Here is a 24,581-nt window from a genome sequence, read left to right as displayed (position 1 = left end):
TGTAGTAACCTGTGATGTAATAACCTGATCAGTGATGTAGTAACCTGATCATTGATGTAGTAACCTGATCAGTGATGTAATAACCTGATCAGTGATGTAGTAACCTGTGATGTAATAACCTGATGAGTGATGTAATAACCTGATCAGTGATGTAGTAACCTGATCATTGATGTAATAACCTGATCAATGATGTAGTAACCTGTGATGTAGTAACCTGATCAGTGATGTAATAACCTGATCAGTGATGTAGTAACCTGATCAGTGATGTAATAACCTGATCAGTGATGTAGTAACCTGTGATGTAGTAACCTGATCAGTGATGTAATAACCTGATCAGTGATGTAGTAACCTGATCAGTGATGTAATAACCTGATCAGTGATGTAGTAACCTGATCAGTGATGTAATAACCTGATCTGTGATGTAGTAACCTGTGATGTAGTAACCTGATCAGTGATGTAGTAACCTGATCAGTGATGTAATAACCTGATCAGTGATGTAGTAACCTGTGATGTAGTAACCTGTGATGTAGTAACCTGTGATGTAGTAACCTGATCAGTGATGTAGTAACCTGATCAGTGATGTAATAACCTGATCAGTGATGTAGTAACCTGTGATGTAGTAACCTGTGATGTAGTAACCTGTGATGTAATAACCTGATCAGTGATGCAATAACCTGATCAGTGATGTAGTAACCTGATCAGTGATGTAATAACCTGATCAGTGATGTAATAAGCTGATCAGTGATGTAGTAAAGCGTCCCGACTGATATCGTCACGACATCACAAAAGCACTGTTCCATAAACTGAACTCTGACTCTGACTTTAAACAGGTGTTGACGGCGTGCTGCTGAAACCACGGCTCACCATCACTGGATATCTGACCAGTACCGCACACTTCCTCTTTGTTCTTCTCCTTCTTAAAGGAGCTGGTTTTGTTTCCATGTTACAGATTTATCAGTGTTTTATATTTGGGTGTGTCGACTGCCATAAGATGATGCGAGTCAGAGGAGACGCTTCGTTCAGTTAGAAACACTGTCGACTGATGAAGATCATCTCCCTGCATGTCCACCAGTCAGCAGGCGTGTGGGTGGGTTCATCTCCCACTGACTGGGACTTCACTTTAATGCATCATGTGCCTGAACACAACATGTTTTCTGTATAAATCCTTAATTTGACATTTGCAAACATGAGTCAGTGTCAGCTGTTGGCAGCAGGTGAAGGTGACACCAGCTGGACTGTAAATGCTGCACACAGGGTGTAAATAATAGTGTCTGGTGTTTCTTTCTAACCCTGATCAGCTGCTTTCATTAAACTGAAGAAAACAAAAAAAGTTTGCTTATTTTTAAAAAGACTTTATGCATGTAACAGACAGAAACTGTACACTTCCTGTGAAAACAGAAGTTTATTTTGAAAAGACACGATGCATGTAACAAGCACAAACTGACAGACTGTCCCTGAATGTCGCACACCGACACAGGAGGAAACGTAGAGCATCTTAAGTGCAACGCACACCGCTGCCGTACGCCGCGCGTCAAAATGCCCGCCTCCATTATATTCTATGAACCAACCCACACTGGTGCCGGCTGACGCGCCGCGCCGCTCTGCTTCAGCCCACTGCTCTATTTCCAGCGCGGCCGGCGCTCATGGCAGCGCTGCGAGAAAAGCCTTTTATGTACGTCTCGTCTCGTAGGATCAACTCCGGTTGTTTCAAATTTTTAATAAGACGACTTTGATAAGAAACTCACCCATGAAATTCAAGTTGTTGTTGCCTCAAAGTTTTTCCTCTTCTTCTGTTACTAGCAGTTGGCAACCGTGGCAACTAGTGTAGGTACAGCCACCTAGAGGGCTGGGGTGGGAAATACATGTTGATGGTGCCGCTGCGCGCCGCTGCCAGTGTGTGTTGGGGGGCGGCCCTTGACGGCCACAGCGCCGCGCCGGTGGCAGTGTGTGTTGCACTTTATGTTGACGTGTCGGCTCACTGACAGAACAGTGCTATCTGATGAGTTGGGTTGAGAACGTGTTGCGCCACACCGCCGACTCGCTGACACGGGGAGAACATGTGGGAGCACAGACGAGCTCCCCCACACTGGGTTTGAACCCTCTTGCTGTGAGGCGACAGCACTAACCACTGCACCACCGTGCCAACCTTTAGATCAATATGGAAAAAGTAAAAACCGACTTAAACACGACAAAGGACTTTTTGACCTTTCGACCTTTTCAACACTGAACCCAAACCTTCATGTTTCCTGAACGTTAAACGCGAAGGTTCAGAATCTGAAGGTAACACTTAGACCAATGACCTGCTGAGATCAGGTCCTTTACAAAAAGTCAGTAGGATACAGAAATTATATTGAAGAGAGTCACACAGTGTCAACTTGAGAAACAGCTGGTAAAAAAATAAATCTTTAACTCTTAGTTTCTGGACTCTTTAAAGCAAAGCGATGTTTAGTCACAGCGTTCGTCTCTAGCTGATCACGTTTCCTTCTCAGGTTGTTTCATTTCTACAGTTTTTTAATCCTGAGGACGTAAAACTTTGCAGGATTTCACATTTACAAACAAAACATGACACGTCTGGTGTTTTAAATCATTTTAAAGCTGTCAGATTTCTCTCCTGATCTTCTGACTAAGCCTGAAGCTTGACACATGAGAACAAACTGAGTCCAGTTTGGACCTCCAGAGAACAGCAGGGCTCAGGCTCAGCTCCAGACATCCCCGGCTGAATCTGCCGGGCGTCCTCACATGATGAAAGATGAGCCGTTTTCACTGGATCCGTCCACTGAGCGGCGGGTGGACACATAGACCTCGGAGGTGACCCTGGAGAAGCGGCGCGGGGCGATGTACCTCTTCCCCAGACACCACAGGTCCTGGACGATCCTCCTGAAGTGGTTCCTGAACTTCACCCCCACGAAGGCGTATAGCACCGGGTTCAGGCAGCAGTGCAGGTAGGCGATGCTCTGCGTCACCGTCTTGACCATCTGCAGGATGTCCGAGTCTTCGCACGTCTGCAGCTCGAACATGACTGCAGTCTCGTAGAGCAGGGTGATGTTGTAGGGCAGGTGGCAGACGATAAACACCGCCACCACGGCGAACACCACCCGCACCGCCTTGTGCCGCTGGAAGTTTTTGGCTTTCAGCAGCGTGACGATGATGGCGGTGTAGCAGAAGACCATGATGAGCAGCGGCAGGAAGAAGCCCGCGGCCAGCTGGGTGCTGGGGACGGCTACCTTGGTCTTCCGGGCCGTGGTGTTGTCCATGAACTTGAACTCGCAGACGTAAGCTGGAGGCCTGGACGTCTGGTTGCTGCCCTCGCCCTCGTCCATGAAGGCGTCCTTGCTGTGGGACGGCTCGTACCAGTTGTAGAAGTAGAAGGTGGGGAAGGACAGCAGTAAGGCGGCGGCCCAAACGATGGCGCAGATGAGGCGGCTGTACGGCAGCGAGCGCAGCCTGAAGCTGCGGCGGGCCTGGACAATGGCGATGTAGCGGTCGGTGCTGATGCAGGCGAGCAGCAGCATGCCGCTGTACAGGTTCACGCTGTAGGAGCCGCGCAGCAGCTTGCAGGCCACCGGCCCCATCGACCACGACGACAGCTCATTGTAGACGATGAGAGGCAGCGACACCACGAACAGCAGGTCTGCGATGGCCACGTTGAGCAGGTAGACGTCGGTCATGGATTTGGTCCTCTTGTAGAAGGCGTAGGTGACGATCACCAGGCAGTTCCCAACAAAGCCCAGGATGCAGATGATGGAGTGGATGTACGGGCCGACCACCAGCTCCACGCTCTGGTTGTTCTGGTGAGAACAAGGTCCAACCAGGTCGTAGTCATAATCGTCGCTGTAGTTGTAATCTGATTGGTTGGCGTGGTTCATCTTCTTCTTCTTCTACTGTAAACAAAGACACAAGAGAGACAGAACATCAGACTGAGCACTGATGAGGTCTGAGTACAACTGAGACGAGAGTAGGGAACTAACATGAATGAGGGGTGTTTGGGAGCTAAGATGAGTGAAAACAGATGAATGGATGAGGACTGAACATGAATGAATGAGGACTAAACAGAGAAAATCTTGGCGACAGTGAGCTGCAGACTGACGGGACATTTACAGAACAACTGATCCGAGGCATTATCTGATGAGTCATCTCTGCTTATGTAAAATGTATATTACAGTAAATCTGCAGCTACAGCCGGCAGCTCGTTAGCGCAGCTTACAAACTGGTCTGTACTTGTTGCGGTCAGATGGAAAGGAGCAGGTTTCTGAGGAGTGGCTGGACGACAGTCAGGACACATCCAGAAGATAAAGAAGCGTTGATTCAAAGCAGGGGCGGAGCTTAATTATCGACAACCTTTAATACGAGTTTGGTATTTTTTATCCCACTGTCTGACTGTAAATGTCCTCTACATGTAGAGACTCACATGTCCCACTGTCTCACATGTCCTACTGTCTGACTGTAAATGTCCTCTACATGTAGAGTCTCACATGTCCCACAGTGGAGGGACAAACGTCCAATGTGATACAGTGTCAGTTTTAAATCTGTCTTCAAACAGGTTTAATTTTCCGTCCTGGTCATCAGAAGATTTCCTACAGTTCAGTCTCTCTCACAGGAGAAACTGTCTCAGTCTCTGTTTCTGCTTCTGCAGAGCTCACGTACATTTGTACATCTGTATGTTCCATACGTGTCATCTCAGTGTTTGTGAAGTGACGCAGTGACTGAGCTGACTGCATCAGGAGGTGGAGGAGAGGCTGGAGGGTGTGAGCCTGCAGACACTGTTCATGCTGGTGTTTGTGTTTCCAGCTGTGACTGTGCCACGAAAACTGAGTACTTTAACCTCAAACACCATGAGCAGGTGGTGTTTGTGCTTAAATAAAACCACACGTTTTTCAGACATAAAGTTTCAACATGTCCGCTAACAACATACACGTGTAACATATCGATTCAGGTGACTGTTGGTGATGGAAAACACAATCTATATTTTCTCCAGTGTAAAAACATTTCCAACATTTCGACAGATAAAAAGTGAGTCCTGGTGAGTCTCTGGGTCTGTGTGAGGAAACCTGATGTGGTGTCTGACTCCTCATGTTAACATGTTAATACACTGAGATCAGAGAAGAGTTGACCTTACTGTCAAACACACACTGATCAGTTCAGACAGTCCATAAATACAGAAATCAAAGGAGGAAGTATTAACGAGTGAGTGAATCATTAACAGAGCCGACATGTTTGGATCGCTGCAGGTCTGCGTCACGACACAGGTGTGACCCCACCTGGATCGTAGCAGGAACCAAACAGAGGCCTTCATGTGACCCAGATGATGACATCACAGGTCAAATAAACAAGGAGTAACAACAAATGAACAAGTGAATAAAAACACCGATTAACAGGAGATGAGACACAGACACGTGTCCACAGTCTGAGAGGGACAGAGACACTCAGCGTGTAAAATCTTTATCCTTAAAATTGTCGACGTCAAAGAAACCTTTTATCTTAATGACACAAAGACATTTAAACCTTTCTACAAAGGTTTTATTGTTTTTCTTTTTCTTTGTTTGCTTCTTTAACTCTCAGTTATCTATGTCCTCTCCATCGCTCCTTCACTGATCTGAAGTCATTTAATCCTCCTCAGCATGTTGAGCAGCGACTCTGAGAACAAACCTTGAGTTGTCTGAAGTGATGTGAGGTGAAGCCATGAGGAGAGCACAAACCACACATTACATATGAAGTGGGTCACTCCGACGCTTCAGACCCAACTGACCTGTTTTCTGCAGACTTCCTGTCAGCGTTCAGATACCTGAGAACAAATACGCACCACCTCAGCCGACCACAACTGGAACAAACCCCAACAAACTGTGAAGCTCAAACACGCTGACGTCTGTGCCACTTTCATATCATTTAAATACTGAAGCTGCTTTTTTACATCAGACTGAACCAAACAGTCATTTATGTCCTGAAGAAGTCTGGAAACTGTGTCGCGACGCCTCTCATTAACTCCACGTTATTAACACCACGTTATTCACCTGACGTATCAACAGTTTCAAACATGGAGAGCTCAGACCCAGTGAGCTGTGACGTGGTGGTTTGACAGTAGGACATGTGACACAGTGGGACATGTGAGTCTCTACATGTAGAGGACATTTACAGTCAGACAGTGGGACATGTGAGACAGTGGGACATGTGAGTCTCTACATGTAGAGGACATTTACAGTCAGACAGTGGGACATGTGAGACAGTGGGACATGTGAGTCTCTACATGTAGAGGACATTTACAGTCAGACAGTGGGACATGTGAGACAGTGGGACATGTGAGTCTCTACATGTAGAGGACATTTACAGTCAGACAGTGGGACATGTGAGTCTCTACATGTAGAGGACATTTACAGTCAGACAGTGGGACATGTGAGACAGTGGGACATGTGAGTCTCTACATGTAGAGGACATTTACAGTCAGACAGTAGGACATGTGAGACAGTGGGACATGTGAGTCTCTACATGTAGATGACATATACAGTCAGACAGTGGGACATGTGAGACAGTGGGACATGTGAGTCTCTACATGTAGAGGACATTTACAGTCAGACAGTGGGACATGTGAGACAGTGGGACATGTGAGTCTCTACATGTAGATGACATATACAGTCAGACAGTGGGACATGTGAGACAGTGGGACATGTGAGTCTCTACATGTAGAGGACATTTACAGTCAGACAGTGGGACATGTGAGACAGTGGGACATGTGAGTCTCTACATGTAGAGGACATTTACAGTCAGACAGTGGGACATGTGAGACAGTGGGACATGTGAGTCTCTACATGTAGAGGACATTTACAGTCAGACAGTGGGACATGTGAGACTCTACATGTAGAGGACATTTACAGTCAGACAGTGGGACATGTGAGTCTCTACATGTAGAGGACATTTACAGTCAGACAGTGGGACATGTGAGACAGTGGGACATGTGAGTCTCTACATGTAGATGACATATACAGTCAGACAGTGGGACATGTGAGACAGTGGGACATGTGAGTCTCTACATGTAGATGACATTTACAGTCAGACAGTGGGACATGTGAGACAGTGGGACATGTGAGTCTCTACATGTAGAGGACATTTACAGTCAGACAGTGGGACATGTGAGACAGTGGGACATGTGAGTCTCTACATGTAGAGGACATTTACAGTCAGACAGTGGGACATGTGAGACTCTACATGTAGAGGACATTTACAGTCAGACAGTGGGACATGTGAGTCTCTACATGTAGAGGACATTTACAGTCAGACAGTGGGACATGTGACAAGTGGGACATGTGAGTCTCTACATGTAGAGGACATTTACAGTCAGACAGTGGGACATGTGAGACAGTGGGACATGTGAGTCTCTACATGTAGAGGACATTTACAGTCAGACAGTGGGACATGTGAGACAGTTGGACATGTGAGTCTCTACATGTAGAGGACATTTACAGTCAGACAGTGGGACATGTGAGACAGTGGGACATGTGAGTCTCTACATGTAGATGACATATACAGTCAGACAGTGGGACATGTGAGACAGTGGGACATGTGAGTCTCTACATGTAGAGGACATTTACAGTCAGACAGTGGGACATGTGAGACAGTGGGACATGTGAGTCTCTACATGTAGAGGACATTTACAGTCAGACAGTGGGACATGTGAGACAGTGGGACATGTGAGTCTCTACATGTAGATGACATATACAGTCAGACAGTGGGACATGTGAGACAGTGGGACATGTGAGTCTCTACATGTAGAGGACATTTACAGTCAGACAGTGGGACATGTGAGACAGTGGGACATGTGAGTCTCTACATGTAGAGGACATTTACAGTCAGACAGTGGGACATGTGAGACAGTGGGACATGTGAGTCTCTACATGTAGAGGACATTTACAGTCAGACAGTGGGACATGTGAGACTCTACATGTAGAGGACATTTACAGTCAGACAGTGGGACATGTGAGTCTCTACATGTAGAGGACATTTACAGTCAGACAGTGGGACATGTGAGACAGTGGGACATGTGAGTCTCTACATGTAGATGACATATACAGTCAGACAGTGGGACATGTGAGACAGTGGGACATGTGAGTCTCTACATGTAGATGACATTTACAGTCAGACAGTGGGACATGTGAGACAGTGGGACATGTGAGTCTCTACATGTAGAGGACATTTACAGTCAGACAGTGGGACATGTGAGACAGTGGGACATGTGAGTCTCTACATGTAGATGACATATACAGTCAGACAGTGGGACATGTGAGACAGTGGGACATGTGAGTCTCTACATGTAGAGGACATTTACAGTCAGACAGTGGGACATGTGAGACAGTGGGACATGTGAGTCTCTACATGTAGAGGACATTTACAGTCAGACAGTGGGACATGTGAGACTCTACATGTAGAGGACATTTACAGTCAGACAGTGGGACATGTGAGTCTCTACATGTAGAGGACATTTACAGTCAGACAGTGGGACATGTGAGACAGTGGGACATGTGAGTCTCTACATGTAGATGACATATACAGTCAGACAGTGGGACATGTGAGACAGTGGGACATGTGAGTCTCTACATGTAGATGACATTTACAGTCAGACAGTGGGACATGTGAGACAGTGGGACATGTGAGTCTCTACATGTAGAGGACATTTACAGTCAGACAGTGGGACATGTGAGACAGTGGGACATGTGAGTCTCTACATGTAGAGGACATTTACAGTCAGACAGTGGGACATGTGAGACAGTGGGACATGTGAGTCTCTACATGTAGATGACATATACAGTCAGACAGTGGGACATGTGAGACAGTGGGACATGTGAGTCTCTACATGTAGATGACATTTACAGTCAGACAGTGGGACATGTGAGACAGTGGGACATGTGAGTCTCTACATGTAGAGGACATTTACAGTCAGACAGTGGGACATGTGAGACAGTGGGACATGTGAGTCTCTACATGTAGAGGACATTTACAGTCAGACAGTGGGACATGTGAGACTCTACATGTAGAGGACATTTACAGTCAGACAGTGGGACATGTGAGTCTCTACATGTAGAGGACATTTACAGTCAGACAGTGGGACATGTGACAAGTGGGACATGTGAGTCTCTACATGTAGAGGACATTTACAGTCAGACAGTGGGACATGTGAGACAGTGGGACATGTGAGTCTCTACATGTAGAGGACATTTACAGTCAGACAGTGGGACATGTGACACAGTGGGACATGTGAGTCTCTACATGTAGAGGACATTTACAGTCAGACAGTGGGACATGTGAGACAGTGGGACATGTGAGTCTCTACATGTAGAGGACATTTACAGTCAGACAGTGGGACATGTGAGACTCTACATGTAGAGGACATTTACAGTCAGACAGTGGGACATGTGAGTCTCTACATGTAGAGGACATTTACAGTCAGACAGTGGGACATGTGAGACTCTACATGTAGAGGACATTTACAGTCAGACAGTGGGACATGTGAGACTCTACATGTAGAGGACATTTACAGTCAGACAGTGGGACATGTGAGTCTCTACATGTAGAGGACATTTACAGTCAGACAGTGGGACATGTGAGACTCTACATGTAGAGGACATTTACAGTCAGACAGTGGGACATGTGAGTCTCTACATGTAGAGGACATTTACAGTCAGACAGTGGGACATGTGAGTCTCTACATGTAGAGGACATTTACAGTCAGACAGTGGGACATGTGAGACAGTGGGACATGTGAGTCTCTACATGTAGAGGACATTTACAGTCAGACAGTGGGACATGTGAGTCTCTACATGTAGAGGACATTTACAGTCAGACAGTGGGACATGTGAGACTCTACATGTAGAGAACATTTACAGTCAGACAGTGGGACATGTGAGTCTCTACATGTAGAGGACATTTACAGTCAGACAGTGGGACATGTGAGTCTCTACATGTAGAGGACATTTACAGTCAGACAGTGGGACATGTGACACAGTGGGACATGTGAGACTCTACATGTAGAGAACATTTACAGTCAGACAGTGGGACATGTGAGACTCTACATGTAGAGGACATTTACAGTCAGACAGTGGGACATGTGAGACTCTACATGTAGAGAACATTTACAGTCAGACAGTGGGACATGTGAGTCTCTACATGTAGAGGACATTTACAGTCAGACAGTGGGACATGTGAGACTCTACATGTAGAGGACATTTACAGTCAGACAGTGGGACATGTGAGCCTCTACATGTAGAGGACATTTACAGTCAGACAGTGGGACATGTGAGTCTCTACATGTAGAGGACATTTACAGTCAGACAGTGGGACATGTGAGACAGTGGGACATGTGAGTCTCTACATGTAGAGGACATTTACAGTCAGACAGTGGGACATGTGAGACTCTACATGTAGAGGACATTTACAGTCAGACAGTGGGACATGTGAGACAGTGGGACATGTGAGTCTCTACATGTAGAGAACATTTACAGTCAGACAGTGGGACATGTGAGACTCTACATGTAGAGGACATTTACAGTCAGACAGTGGGACATGTGAGTCTCTACATGTAGAGGACATTTACAGTCAGACAGTGGGACATGTGAGTCTCTACATGTAGAGGACATTTACAGTCAGACAGTGGGACATGTGAGACAGTGGGACATGTGAGTCTCTACATGTAGAGGACATTTACAGTCAGACAGTGGGACATGTGAGTCTCTACATGTAGAGGACATTTACAGTCAGACAGTGGGACATGTGAGTCTCTACATGTAGAGGACATTTACAGTCAGACAGTGGGACATGTGAGACAGTGGGACATGTGAGTCTCTACATGTAGAGGACATTTACAGTCAGACAGTGGGACATGTGAGTCTCTACATGTAGAGGACATTTACAGTCAGACAGTGGGACATGTGAGACTCTACATGTAGAGGACATTTACAGTCAGACAGTAGGACATGTGACACAGTGGGACATGTGAGTCTCTACATGTAGAGGACATTTACAGTCAGACAGTGGGACATGTGAGTCTCTACATGTAGAGGACATTTACAGTCAGACAGTGGGACATGTGAGTCTCTACATGTAGAGGACATTTACAGTCAGACAGTGGGACATGTGAGACAGTGGGACATGTGAGTCTCTACATGTAGAGGACATTTACAGTCAGACAGTGGGACATGTGAGTCTCTACATGTAGAGGACATTTACAGTCAGACAGTGGGACATGTGAGTCTCTACATGTAGAGGACATTTACAGTCAGACAGTGGGACATGTGAGACTCTACATGTAGAGGACATTTACAGTCAGACAGTAGGACATGTGACACAGTGGGACATGTGAGTCTCTACATGTAGAGGACATTTACAGTCAGACAGTGGGACATGTGAGTCTCTACATGTAGAGGACATTTACAGTCAGACAGTGGGACATGTGAGTCTCTACATGTAGAGGACATTTACAGTCAGACAGTGGGACATGTGAGACAGTGGGACATGTGAGTCTCTACATGTAGAGGACATTTACAGTCAGACAGTGGGACATGTGAGTCTCTACATGTAGAGGACATTTACAGTCAGACAGTGGGACATGTGAGTCTCTACATGTAGAGGACATTTACAGTCAGACAGTGGGACATGTGAGTCTCTACATGTAGAGGACATTTACAGTCAGACAGTGGGACATGTGAGACTCTACATGTAGAGGACATTTACAGTCAGACAGTGGGACATGTGAGTCTCTACATGTAGAGGACATTTACAGTCAGACAGTGGGACATGTGAGTCTCTACATGTAGAGGACATTTACAGTCAGACAGTGGGACATGTGAGTCTCTACATGTAGAGGACATTTACAGTCAGACAGTGGGACATGTGAGTCTCTACATGTAGAGGACATTTACAGTCAGACAGTGGACACAGAATGATGTCACAGCTCTTCTGTCAAACTGCTGATAAACACTCTTTTTTACTCACAGCTGACAGTTCCTCAAACACCTGGTTGTTCCTGCTCTGTACTTCTGCTCTGTGGACGTTGACAGTAGCTCAGTTTGTCCCGTCTGACTTCCCGTATTTCAAATGTCAGCTGAAGTCAAACAAACAAACAAACAGAGACATCGTCAGGTTTAGATTTTATGTTCCTGACACAGATTTTCAAACTGGACAGACAGAAACGGGTCTCCGAAAACTTTCACGTTTAAATATCAGCGACTAAAAACATTAATATTTATTCTGAATAAAATATTTTAATATTGAGTTTATCTGAATACGAATAAAGTTGAGACTGAGTGTGACCTCATGAGACTGAGTGTGACGTCATCAGACTGAGTGTGACATCATGAGACTGAGTGTGACATCATCAGACTGAGTGTGACATCATGAGACTGAGTGTGACGTCATGAGACTGAGTGTGACATCATCAGACTGAGTGTGACATCATGAGACTGAGTGTGACGTCATGAGACTGAGTGTGACATCATCAGACTGAGTGTGATGTCATGAGACTGAGTGTGACCTCATGAGACTGAGTGTGACATCATGAGACTGTGTGACCTCATGAGACTGAGTGTGACATCATCAGACTGAGTGTGACCTCATGAGACTGAGTGTGACCTCATGAGACTGAGTGTGACATCATGAGACTGAGTGTGACATCATGAGACTGTGTGACCTCATGAGACTGAGTGTGACATCATCAGACTGAGTGTGACCTCATGAGACTGAGTGTGACCTCATGAGACTGACTGTGACATCATGAGACTGTGTGACCTCATGAGACTGAGTGTGACATCATCAGACTGAGTTCAGTTTCTGAGGATCAACGTCAATGGATATTCAGGTCAATGAGCTGCAGCCTGGCTGTGCTGCTCAGCAGACAATGTGGCCTCAGTGTGGCCCCAGTGTAGTGAGAGGCTGAGTCAAACCAGGTACACAGGTTACACTCGGTCCAGCCTGTCCGCTGAAGGTCCGTCTGCAGAGTCACTTCCTGTTCTCCTTCAGGTGAGTCGTCTCGTCAACGTGGAGATTGACGTGACTTAACTGTAAATGGGACTTACAGGTGACTTGCAGAGTGCTGACTTGGTCCCAGTTCTGATCATTTTAAACTGTGTGTGATGAGCTCTGATAGAAACCTGCAGGACTCATCCACTACACTAAACGTCCTCTGTGTAGATGTGACTCGATTGACTTGATGTTACTCGATGTGACGTGTTGACCGAAACACGTCTGAACTAGTTGATTCAAACCTGTGAACCGAGTCACATTATTCCGTCACCTGTTCACATGAAGCTTCTCTTTACATTCAGACGTGTCAGACAAGTGTTTGACGAGCTGAAACCTGATGGCATTCGGCTCAGAGCGACATGTCCACACTGCTGACGGGAACATTTATGGCTGTACTGACACCCTCACAGCAGCCCAGGTGTTACCATGATGATGGATCAGACACACAACTCAGTAATTTTTCTGTTGATGAGTCTCGGTAACCTGAGACAGCCGAACGTGTCGGAGAGAAGTCAGGAAACACAGCAGCTGCAGTCTGAATATTATTATCATATTCTGACTGCAGCTTATCAGAGTTCAGTTTCAAAGTATTTCAAACTTTAGTCTGCTCACTGACGTCTTCATTAAACCTGCTGACTTGCCTGTAGCAGCTCACCTGTACAGGTACGTGACAGGTACATGTTTCAGACTGAGTGAAAACATTTTATTTAAATAAATTCAGATGTTTGAGTCTCGTGAACAGTCCGTGTGTTCATGTGTCCATCTGTGAATTTGAAACAACTTCCACACACACACAAATACAGAGATCTGTAAACTCACAAAAATATTCAGCAAATATAAAACACATCTGCACAAATTACACACATTTAATTTAAATGTAATTAATTTACAGATAAATAAAAATCACCAGTGAATTTCTAACATTTAAAACTTTCAGATATTTGAGTCCAGTTTTTATTTGCAAATCTAAATTCTACAGCTGCAGTTTTTTTTTTATAATCACTGAAATCTGTTTTATATTTTCTGTGTGTGTGTGATGTTTTCTATTAACAGATGACAAATTAACTGTCGAGATAAGACTCTGTATGTTTCCATAGTAACAGCTGCTTTAAGCTTTAATAACATGTTGAATCTTTAGTTTGTGTCCATCAGCAGCAGCAGGTGCGTCTGATCAGCTGATCATGATCTGATAAATCTGTGACTGAAGAAATCAAACTGCTCTGACTCAACGAGACAAAGTGTAAAACTCTGCCGATGTTAAAGATGGTGTTAAAATTAGTTTTAAATGATTTTATTTTTCAGTTTGGTTTCTGTGCAGCAGATTCACAGAGCAGCTGGATATGAATCTTTGTCTTTGTGTCTTCGTCTGTTTCTTTCTGAAGCACTTTAATAAAACATCATCGATTACACTTCACAGCCTGCTGATTTTCAAGATAAACTGACACCAGAGAGACCGACTGATCTTATCAGACTCAGAGTGACATCATGATTTCTGTCTCAGAGTCCTCAGAGACAGACGCAAATGAGAAATGAAGGAGGCAGACGGACAGAGGGACAGACATACTGTAAAGATAGAAACACAGACAGTAAAAATATGAGTAAAAATCAGAACTCACTGACCTGAAGTTTGGATCTGCTGCTGGTTCCCTCGAACAAGTGAAGATGATGATGATGATGATGATGATGATGATGATGATGGGGAGGTGGTGGTGAGGCAGCTGCACGACATCAAACACACACTCTGCTGATAAAAGGGAAATGTGTGTGTGTGTGTGTGTTTGTGAAAGTCTTCCTCTTTGGTTTCACATCCACACACAGACACACACACACACACACACACACTCTCTGTTTCAACTCGTCTCATGTTTCATGTGTATGTGTGTGTGTGTGTGTGTATGTGTGTGTGGGTGTGTGTGTGTGTGTGTGTGTGTGTATGTGTGTGTATGTGTGTGTGGGGGTGTGTGTGTGTGTGTGTGTGTGTGTGTGTGACCCACAGCTGTTTCTGTGTGTGATACATGTGCTAAGGTTTACACAACATTCTGTGGGTTTACTTAGGAAGAACTGGTTAAAACAAGTTAAAGTTACCGCACAGTAAATCTTCACATATTTCCTCCCCTCACAAGTTGTATCCTGTTGCCGTGGAGACGCGTCAATGAGCAACAACATGGTGAGGTGTGACTGTGGAAGTGTGTGTGTCTAAATGTGTTCTGATGTTAATATTCATTAAATAAATGATTTATTCACAAAGCATTTTTTAAACATACAGTTACAAAGCGTTTGACACAGAAGCAGGAAACATTAAAATTCAACAACATGTAAATGTTTGTGTGTACATGTACATATGTTCAGACCACAGATTGATGTCACCGCCCTCGGAGGTGGTCGGGTGCGCTCTGGTCCGACTCTGGAGACGGTCCCTCTCAGGGGGAACTCGCTGTGTTTAAACTGGTGATGTCATTAAACGCAGCAGAGATTGACTCAGAGGAACTGAACACGGCTCAAACATCCTCCGTCACTAACAACTGAAGCTTTGCAGTGAAATCATTCTCCATCAAACAGCCTCTGGATACAAATGACTTTATTTTCTCCTTGACGCTGTACAGACAAATATTGACGACACAAAGAGGTGCATGATGGGAAGGTCAGGCCACGTCCTCCATGTAGTCGGCTCCATGACTGTGACTGAGCTGAGAGACGCTCAGATCCTGAGTGGTTTCATCAAACTGCAGAACAAACACCAACAACATGGAGTTAAAGACTTACAGGACCAGAACTCGCAGGTCAGACCTGAACCAGGAGGCCGTCTCATCACCTTGTCGCTGTTGTCGGGTCCCTCGATGGAAACCTCCTCGATCTCCTCGCCGATGCTGAGCTCGCTCTTGGACAGGTCCGACCGATGGCTGAAGCAGACATAGGAAACCAGTGTTAAACGATGATCCTTCCCGACTGACACTGGTTCTGATCCCGTCTTTAACTTCATCCCTTCATCATACAGCAGAATGAATCCTGAGCATGATGATGTCACTGAAGCTGCATATCATCGGCCTTACCTGTTAAAGTCATCGTCGTATTCCACATCGTCATCTGTTAAAGTTCAAACAAAGTTTTATCAGTGAAGTTAAAACATTTCAACACGTCTTCATCTCTGAGGTTTAACTCTTTACAGACCACACGTTTCTGACTTTCTTACAGCCATGTTTAATTCATACTGTTTAAAGATCCTCTCCACATGTTGTTAACGTGTCCTCCTCAGATCTCCAGAGGACAGAACTCTGTTTAAGGGTTGTTTCTTTATCTGAACTCAGAGTGACGCAGACTGGTCAGAACCATGAAGACACCATAACCTCATCCTGCAGAGTGAGACATGAACCAGCAGAGGGACAGACTGTCCCCTTACAGCGCTGCAGCAGGAGACGCTGTGATGTAATGACGGTTTGAATCGTACCAATGTGTAGAGATCCAGTTTGATCATTCGGAGCCTTTGAGTCTCTGAAGCCTCGCTGTCTGGAGTTCAACGCTCCTGCAGGAAGAAAACACACACTGTGACACACCTGCTGCAGGTGATCCTGCAGAGGGCGCTATAACAACTCCTGGATGTTCAGAATGAAACTTTAACAGTGTTAAGCTCTGACCGTTCCTGCTGTGGCTCTGCTCTGAGGCACTGCTTCCTCCTCCTCCTCCTCCTCCTGGTCTCGGGGCCTCTGACAGGGACCCTGCTGGACTCCCTCTGGCCCCTGTCGCCTCCACCTTCCTGGGATACAAATAGCACTCAGTCTGTGCTCAATGTTACTGCCCACTGCTCACAATCACTGCTCACTCTCACTGTTACTGTTAATGTCACTGCTCACTGTTAATGTCTCTGCTCACTGTTACTGCCCACTGTCACTGTTAATGTTACTGTCACTGCTCACTGTTAATGTCTCTGCTCACTGTTACTGCCCACTGTCACTGTTAATGTTACTGTCACTGCTCACTGTTAATGTCTCTGCTCACTGTTACTGCCCACTGTCACTGTTAATGTTAATGTCACTGCTCACTGTTACTGCCCACTGTCACTGTTAATGTTACTGTCACTGCTCACTGTTAATGTCTCTGCTCACTGTTACTGCCCACTGTCACTGCTCACTGTTACTGCCCACTGTCACTGTTAATGTTACTGTCACTGCTCACTGTTAATGTCTCTGCTCACTGTTACTGCCCACTGTCACTGTTAATGTTACTGTCACTGCTCACTGTCACTATTCCGCTGTGAGGGTCATAAGGACAGAGGGATGTCGTATGCTGTAAAGCCCTGTGAGGCAAACTGTGATTTGTGATATTGGGATTAATAAATAAAATTGATTGATTGATTGCATTGACGATTACTGTTACTGCCCACTGCTCACAATCACTGCTCACTCTCACTCTCACTGCTCACTGTTAGGCCCAATCCCAATTCCTATCTTAACCCTCAATCTTAACCCTCAGTCTCAAAAATCCACGCTCCCGCGAAGTGCTAGTGCTGTCCCGATTCTCAGAGTGTTGAGTTGAGGGCCAAGAATAAGGGCTGTATCTTGGTAGTGAGTGCTATCCCAGAATCCTTTGCGCATCATCCGCCGAGCCCAGCCGAGCCCGGCCGAGTACAGACGATTCAGTCAATGCAAGATGGCGGCGACAAGCGTAAGGAAGCGGAGTCATCAATGTGAGTATTTTCCTCGTTAATAGTTGTTTTAAAATTATGATAACCATTGCATTATCTTAGTTTAACGTCATTTTATGGACTATAGACCTCTTTGTAGCGTAACATACATATTCTTTTCGCTAGCTAACGAAGCCCGCGCGTAACCCTGGTTCTCTGATAACCGAGTATGCTGTCATTCAGTTACAAAAAGTAATTTTTCTCAGTGATAATGTAGTTGTTAAGTTGTTTTAATATACGTGAAATGTTTGCATTGACATTTTTGTAAGATGACCGGACGGTGTCATCTCCTGTAGCTGTAGAGTCTGCAGCTGGTAACGTTACAGCTGCAGGTTAACGTTAGTGATCGTATTATCTGGTGACTTTCCACTGAATAAGTTACGTCAGTTGTTGTGGTACAGGTTATTTGGTTGAATATCAATTTATAACCCAACGAGTGAAACGTTAACGTGGATGAAAGTCACAAGATAACACTTGTGTGACTGTGTAAACAGCCTCACCAGTTCTGCTGGATGTTGACTACAGTATTCATTGTGATAATACTTGCAATACTGCATGAAACTAAACTAATAACTTAACGAATATCTGACAGGTAGCCCAAAAAAATAATAAAAGAAAGTAATGTTGTTATCTCTGTTCCATTTCAGGGCCACCAGACAAAACACAAGCCCTGATTCATTTCAGGGCCACCAATGAAGACAAGTTTACAAAACGCAAGCAGGCTCCAAAAAAACTATGGGAGTGAGTAATTTGTAACTTGTGAACTGTTCATATTCATAACATAATTCTCGGTCACAATGGCAACTGTTCCCCTAATGATCAAGCATTCTGTTTCAATATGAAATCAGCACAGCTGCAGACGGCATTGTCGAAGATTATTGTTTGGTAACTGTACATTTGTTTTGGAGCTGCCCCTATACTGTCACTTTCTGGAAAGATTTTTCCGATTATATTCGTTGTAACATTTATGTTCTATTTTCACTACTGTACAAAGATGTGCTGTTTGGATTTTATGATGTCAGCATTTCAAAACAAAAACAATTCTATATTATTAATCTACTTATCTTAGCGAAATTCCATATTCATAAGAGTAAATTTTGTAACAGAAAACCCTTGTTCAAAATTTTTATGAATGAAATGCAGCAATACTTCGAAACCATTCCGCACTCCACAAACTCCAAAGCTATAAAGACTCTGAAAATATGTAAACAATTTAATGGTTTGAGCTGGTGAACTTTTTTATTTATTTATTTGTTTATTTTATTTCTTTTTCTTTTCTCTTAACCCTGGCATATTTGTTCTGTTCATGTCTGTCACTACTTGTTTTGTACAAGAACTGAAATAAAGTGTTGGGGAAAAAAATTGTCGCATCTTTTTATTGACGACTACTGATGATGTATATTTCTTCTTCTTTGAATTGACAGACTGGACAGAGTTTTGCCCCCCCACAGTCTTAAGACGTATTTGCCTTTGAGGGGTGTCCCATTTTAAAGTCACAAGATAGCCCTTAACACTTGGTTTTGAGGGCTAGTGAGATTGAGGGTTGAGTTTGAGAATTAAGATTGAGGGTTAAGATAGGAATTGTGATTGGGCCTTACTGTCACTGCTCACTGTTACTGTTAATGTCACTGTTCACTGTTACTGTCACTGCTCATTGTTACTGTCACTGTTCACTGTTAATGTCACTGCTCATTGTTACTGTCACTGTTCACTGTTAATGTCACTGCTCATTGTTACTGTCACTGTTCACTGTTAATGTCACTGTTCACTGTTAATGTCACTGTCACTGCTCACTGTTAATGTCACTGTCACTGCTCACTGTTACTGCTCACTACTCACAATCACTGCTCACTCTCACTGTTACTGTTAATGTCACTGATCACTGTTACTGTTAATGTCACTGCTCACTGTTACTGTTAATGTCACTACTCACTGTTAATATCACTGCTCACTGTTACTGTTTTTGTGACTGTCACTGCTCACTGTTACTTTTAATGATACTGCTCACTGTAACTGTTACTGTCATTGCTAACTGTTAATGTCACTACTCACTGTTAATGTCACTGCTAACTGTTACTGTTATTGTCACTGTTACTGTTAATGTTACTGCTCACTGCTCACTGTTACTGTCACTGCTCATTGTTACTGTCACTGTTAATGTCACTGCTCACTGTTACTGTCACTGCTCACTGTTAATGTCACTGCTCATTGTTATTGTCACTATCACTGATCACTGTTAATGTCACTGTTCACTGTTACTGTCACTGCTCACTGTCACTGCTCACTGTTACTGTTAATGTCACTACTCACTGTTAATATCACTGCTCACTGTTACTGTTATTGTCACTGTCACTGCTCACTGTAACTGATAATGTCACTGCTCACTGTTACTGTCATTGCTCACTGTTACTGTCACTGCTCATTGTTACTGTCACTGTTCACTGTTAATGTCACTGCTCACTGTTACTGTTACTGTCACTGCTCATTGATACTGTCACTGTTCACTGTTAATGTCACTGCTCACTGTTACTGTCACTGCTCATTGTTACTGTCACTGCTCATTGTTACTGTCACTACTCACTGTTACTGCTCACAATCACTGCTCACTCTCACTGTCACTGCTCACAATCACTGCTCACTCTCACTGTTACTGTTAATGTCACTGATACTGTCACTTCTCACTGTTACTGTTAATGTCACTGTCACTGTTACTGCTCACTCTCACTGTTACTGTTAATGTCACTACTCACTGTTCACTGTCACTGCTCACTGCTCACAATCACTGCTCACTCTCACTGTTACTGTTAATGTCACTGATACTGTCACTTCTCACTGTTACTGTTAATGTCACTACTCACTGTTAATGTCACTGTCACTGCTCACTGTTACTGTTAATGTCACTACTCACTGTTAATGTCACTGTCACTGCTCACTGTTACTGCTCACTGCTCACAATCACTGCTCACTCTCACTGTTACTGTTAATGTCACTGATACTGTCACTTCTCACTGTTACTGTTAATGTCACTACTCAGTGTTAATGTCACTGTCACTGCTCACTGTTAATGTTAATGTCACTGCTCACTGCTCACAATCACTGCTCACTCTCACTGTTAATGTTAATGTCACTGCTCACTGCTCACAATCACTGCTCACTCTCACTGTTAATGTTAATGTAACTGATACTGTCACTTCTCACTGTTACTGTTAATGTCGCTGATCACTGTTACTGTTAATGTCACTACTCACTGTTAATGTCACTGCTCACTGTTAATGTCACTGTCACTGCTCCCTATTATTGTTAATGTAATTGTCACTGCTCACTGTTACTGTTAATGTCACTGTCACTGCTCACTATTATTGTTAATGTCACTGCTCACTGTTAATGTCACTGCTCACTGTTAATGTCACTGCTCACCGTTACTGTTAATGTCACTGCTCACTGTTACTGTTAATGTCACTGCTCACCGTTACTGTTAATGTCACTGCTCACTGTCACTGTTCACTGTTACTGTCACTGCTCACTGTTAATGTCACTGTCAATGTCACTGCTCATTGTTACTGTCACTATCACTGTTCACTGTTAATGTCACTGCTCACTGTTACTGTTATTATTATTAACTCTTTATTGGACAGGGACAGTGCACACAAAAAAAAACATTAATCTCAGATGAGAAAAGATGCTTTGTGCCAGATTTAGCTGTCAGCTAGCTACTTTCCATCTGTAGTCCCTGGGTAGGTACGCACAAAATCTAAAAACAACATTGAATACAAAACATTCATACAATATAAAATCTCAGGCACACACGTCATATGGACAAATCTACAACATATAAATAACAACAAAGCACATTCATCCGGTTGCCTATAGTTAAAGCTCCATTCAGTGAAATTAAAAATCTATATCACAGTCAAGTTAATGTTGACATGATTGGTTATACAGAATCCATTTTTTAACACCATGGGAAAAAGAATGGAGATCAGAGCAAGTTTTAAGCTGCGCTGGGAGCATATTCAAATGTTTAATAGCTGTAAATGAAAAAGCAGATTGTGCAAGGGCAGTACACCGCAGAGGGATGTTTTGGTCTGAATTTAGAGTAGATCGAGAGGTTCTGGACATTTGCTCTGAGCGAACCTGACAAAAGCTCTTCAGTGGTGAAGGAGCAGCATTGTGAATGATTTTAAATACCAATCGGACTTCTGAGTACAGGATGAGATTTTCAAAACTAAAGAGGTTGCGATTGGACAGTATGTTACAACGATAGTAATTTAAGGATTTCCTATCGTAAACTTTTAAAGCCTGTTTAAAAGAATCTCAATTGGTCTCAGCACAGTCCTACTGGCCTGGGACTAGCAGGATATACAGTAATGGAGATGTGAAAAGATCATGGCATGCAAAAATGTTTTTGCTGCTTCTATTGTTAATGAATTTCTTATGTGTCTAAATTTCACAATGTTATATTTCACCTTTTTGCTCATCTGCTTAATGTGTTTTTCAAAAGTCAGATTAGAATCCAAAACCATACCTAAATATTTGACTTCATTAACATTTTTGATCATTTGTCCCTTAACAGTGAGCTGTGGATACACAGTTTGTTTTTGCTTATTAGCAAAGTACATCGTCACAGTTTTCTTAGTATTCAAAGTAAGACACGAATCATCCAGCCATTTGGCAACTTTATCAAGTGTCAATGAGAGTTTAGTGGCCACCTGTTTCTCCCATGGGTATATATAACCGTATCATCGGCATACATTTGAATATCCACACAAACAGATGGGAGATCATTAATGTAGAGACTGAACAACAGTGGCCCCAGAATAGAGCCTTGAGGCACACCCACTGTACATGATTTTGTTGACAAAAAAATCATTATTTATTCGAACACATTGAGAGCGCCCAGATAAATACGATGTCAGTCAATTTACTACACTAACTGAAAGATTGAATTTCGACAACTTTGATATAAGTATTGGATGGTTCACTGTATCAAATGCTTTTTGAAGGTCAAGAAACACTGCTCCTACCACTCCTCCTTTGTTTAATTTGGCCTTGATTACTTCTAGGAAATGGCAACATGCAGTCTCAGTGGAGTAGTTACTCTTAAATCCGAACTGCATGGGATGGAATGAATCTTTGTTATTAAAATGTGCCACTAACTGTTCTGCAACTACTTTTTCAGCCACTTTAGAAGCAGCAGGTAGTATGCTGATTGGTCTATAGTTGCTCACTTCTTTTCTGTCACCACACCCTTGGGTTTGTTTTGGTTGCTTCTTGGATCCATTTGACGTGCTGACGTATTGCAGTAAGCGAGTTGTGTCATTTCCGGTGTTTCTGTGACAGCGTCTCTGTACTGCTCTGGTGAATTCTGCTAGCCTGCTTTCTCACTTCAGTTGCTTTAACGTCTACTTCAAGTCTTAACCCACAGTGGTTCTGTTTAAGCACTTATAGCTCTCCTCCTTTCTACGACTTTCTCGCTAATCTCTTAGCTGTTGTTTGCACGTTACTAGCCTTGGTAGCTACATTAGCTTTACAGTTAGCGATGGCTTCTCCTTCTGCTCTTTCTTGCTCGGTGTGCCAAATGTTCAGTTATGCCTCTGCCTCCTTTAGCGACAGTGGTAATTGTAATAAGTGTAGCTTATTTGCTGCGTTGGAGGCGAGGCTTAGTGAATTAGAAGCGCGGCTCCACACCATGGAAAACCATTCAGTAGCTGCGGTAGTTAGCCAGCCCCCTGTAGCCGGTGCGGAGCCACATAGCATAGCCTTAGCCTCTGCTAACTGTCCTCCGGCAACTCCCGTGCAGCCGGGAGGCTGGGTAACTGTTCGTGAGAGGCGCAGCTCCAAGCCGAAGCCCACGGCTCACCACCAGCCTGTTCACGTTTCCAACGGCTTTTCCCCACTCAGCGACACACCCGCTGAGGATAAAACTCTGGTTATTGGCAGCTGTATTCTGAGGAACGTGAAGTTAGCAACACCAGCGGCCATAGTCAAATGTATCCCTGGGGCCAGAGCGGGCGACATTGAGTCAAATTTAAAACTGCTGGCTAAAGCTAAACGTAGATTCAGTAAGATTGTTATTCACGTCGGCGGCAATGACACCCGGTTACGCCAATCGGAGGTCACTAAAATTAATATTGCCTCGGTGTGTGAATATGCAAAAACGATGTCGGACTCCGTAGTTTTCTCTGGACCCCTCCCAAATCTGACCAGTAATGACATGTTTAGCCGCATGTCATCATTTAATCGCTGGCTGTCCAGGTGGTGTCCAGCAAACGATGTGGGTTTCGTTAATAATTGGCAAACTTTCTGGGGAAAACCTGGTCTTATTAGGAGAGACGGCATTCATCCCACTTTGGATGGAGCTGCTCTCATTTCTAGGAACCTGGCAAACTTTATTAGTAAATCAAATCCCTGACAACCCAGAGTTGAGAGCAGGACTCGGAGACGCAGTCCTATACGCCTCTCTGAGCTTCTAGTTCAGTTACCCAGCCATAGTTTTCATAGTTTTATACAAACGGTGTCTGTCCCCCGACCACCTAAATTATTTAAATCTAAAATTAAACAAAGAGGAGTTGTGCATAACAACCTCATAAAAATTAAAACCTCTTCTGTGACAGAAAGACAAAACAGGAGAATTAAATGCGGACTGTTAAATATCAGGTCTCTATCGTCTAAAGCAGTGTTAGTAAACAAATTAATATCAGATAATCATATTGATTTACTCAGTCTCACTGAAACCTGGCTGTGTCAAAATGAATATGTTAGTCTAAATGAGTCCACTCCTCCCAGTCATAATAATACCCACATTCCTCGAGGCAGTGGCCGAGGAGGGGGAGTTGCAGCCATTTTTAACTCTAGTCTGTTAATCAGCCCTAAACCTAAACTAGATTATAATTCATTTGAAAGC

The 24,581-nt window shown here is 44.0% G+C and overlaps 2 protein-coding genes across 12 annotated transcripts in view; both read right to left on the bottom strand.

Annotated features, from left to right (window-relative positions):
* Positions 1-1,387: 1,387 nt before the first annotated feature.
* On the bottom strand, positions 1,388-15,417 carry ccr6a (chemokine (C-C motif) receptor 6a). 2 transcript variants are annotated; one of them, XM_033648559.2, is made up of 3 exons: positions 14,620-15,417; positions 11,974-12,082; positions 1,388-3,881 (listed from the first exon to the last, which is right to left on the bottom strand). In XM_033648559.2, the coding sequence occupies exon 3, from the start codon at positions 3,864-3,866 to the stop codon at positions 2,736-2,738; it is 1,131 nt and encodes a 376-aa protein (XP_033504450.2). In that variant the 5' UTR covers positions 3,867-3,881; positions 11,974-12,082; positions 14,620-15,417; the 3' UTR covers positions 1,388-2,735. The 2 variants fall into 2 exon arrangements, with proteins under 2 accessions (XP_033504450.2, XP_033504454.2); XM_033648563.2 differs by lacking the exon at positions 11,974-12,082.
* A 143-nt stretch (positions 15,418-15,560) lies between these two features.
* The window catches only part of cep43 (centrosomal protein 43), a 61,101-nt gene continuing 52,080 nt past the window's right edge, over positions 15,561-24,581 (bottom strand). For all 10 annotated transcript variants that reach the window (XM_078173577.1, XM_078173580.1, XM_078173582.1 and 7 more), the window contains 5 exons: positions 16,632-16,750; positions 16,445-16,519; positions 16,050-16,083; positions 15,812-15,899; positions 15,561-15,722 (listed from right to left, as the gene is read on the bottom strand). In XM_078173577.1, coding sequence (XP_078029703.1) covers positions 15,642-15,722; positions 15,812-15,899; positions 16,050-16,083; positions 16,445-16,519; positions 16,632-16,750 — 397 coding nt within the window. In that variant the 3' untranslated portion in view covers positions 15,561-15,641. The remainder of the gene's footprint in view (positions 15,723-15,811; positions 15,900-16,049; positions 16,084-16,444; positions 16,520-16,631; positions 16,751-24,581) is intronic.

This window comes from Epinephelus lanceolatus, chromosome 13, assembly GCF_041903045.1.
Source record: "Epinephelus lanceolatus isolate andai-2023 chromosome 13, ASM4190304v1, whole genome shotgun sequence".
Taxonomy (NCBI): domain Eukaryota; kingdom Metazoa; phylum Chordata; class Actinopteri; order Perciformes; family Serranidae; genus Epinephelus; species Epinephelus lanceolatus.
The sequence above is the reverse complement of the archived record's forward strand: the minus strand, read 5'-3'. Positions and strand labels throughout refer to the sequence as shown.

Coding starts and splice junctions, on each gene's coding strand:
- ccr6a (XM_033648559.2), bottom strand. CDS start 3,866: ATGAACCACGCCAACCAATCAGATTACAACTACAGCGACGATTATGAC.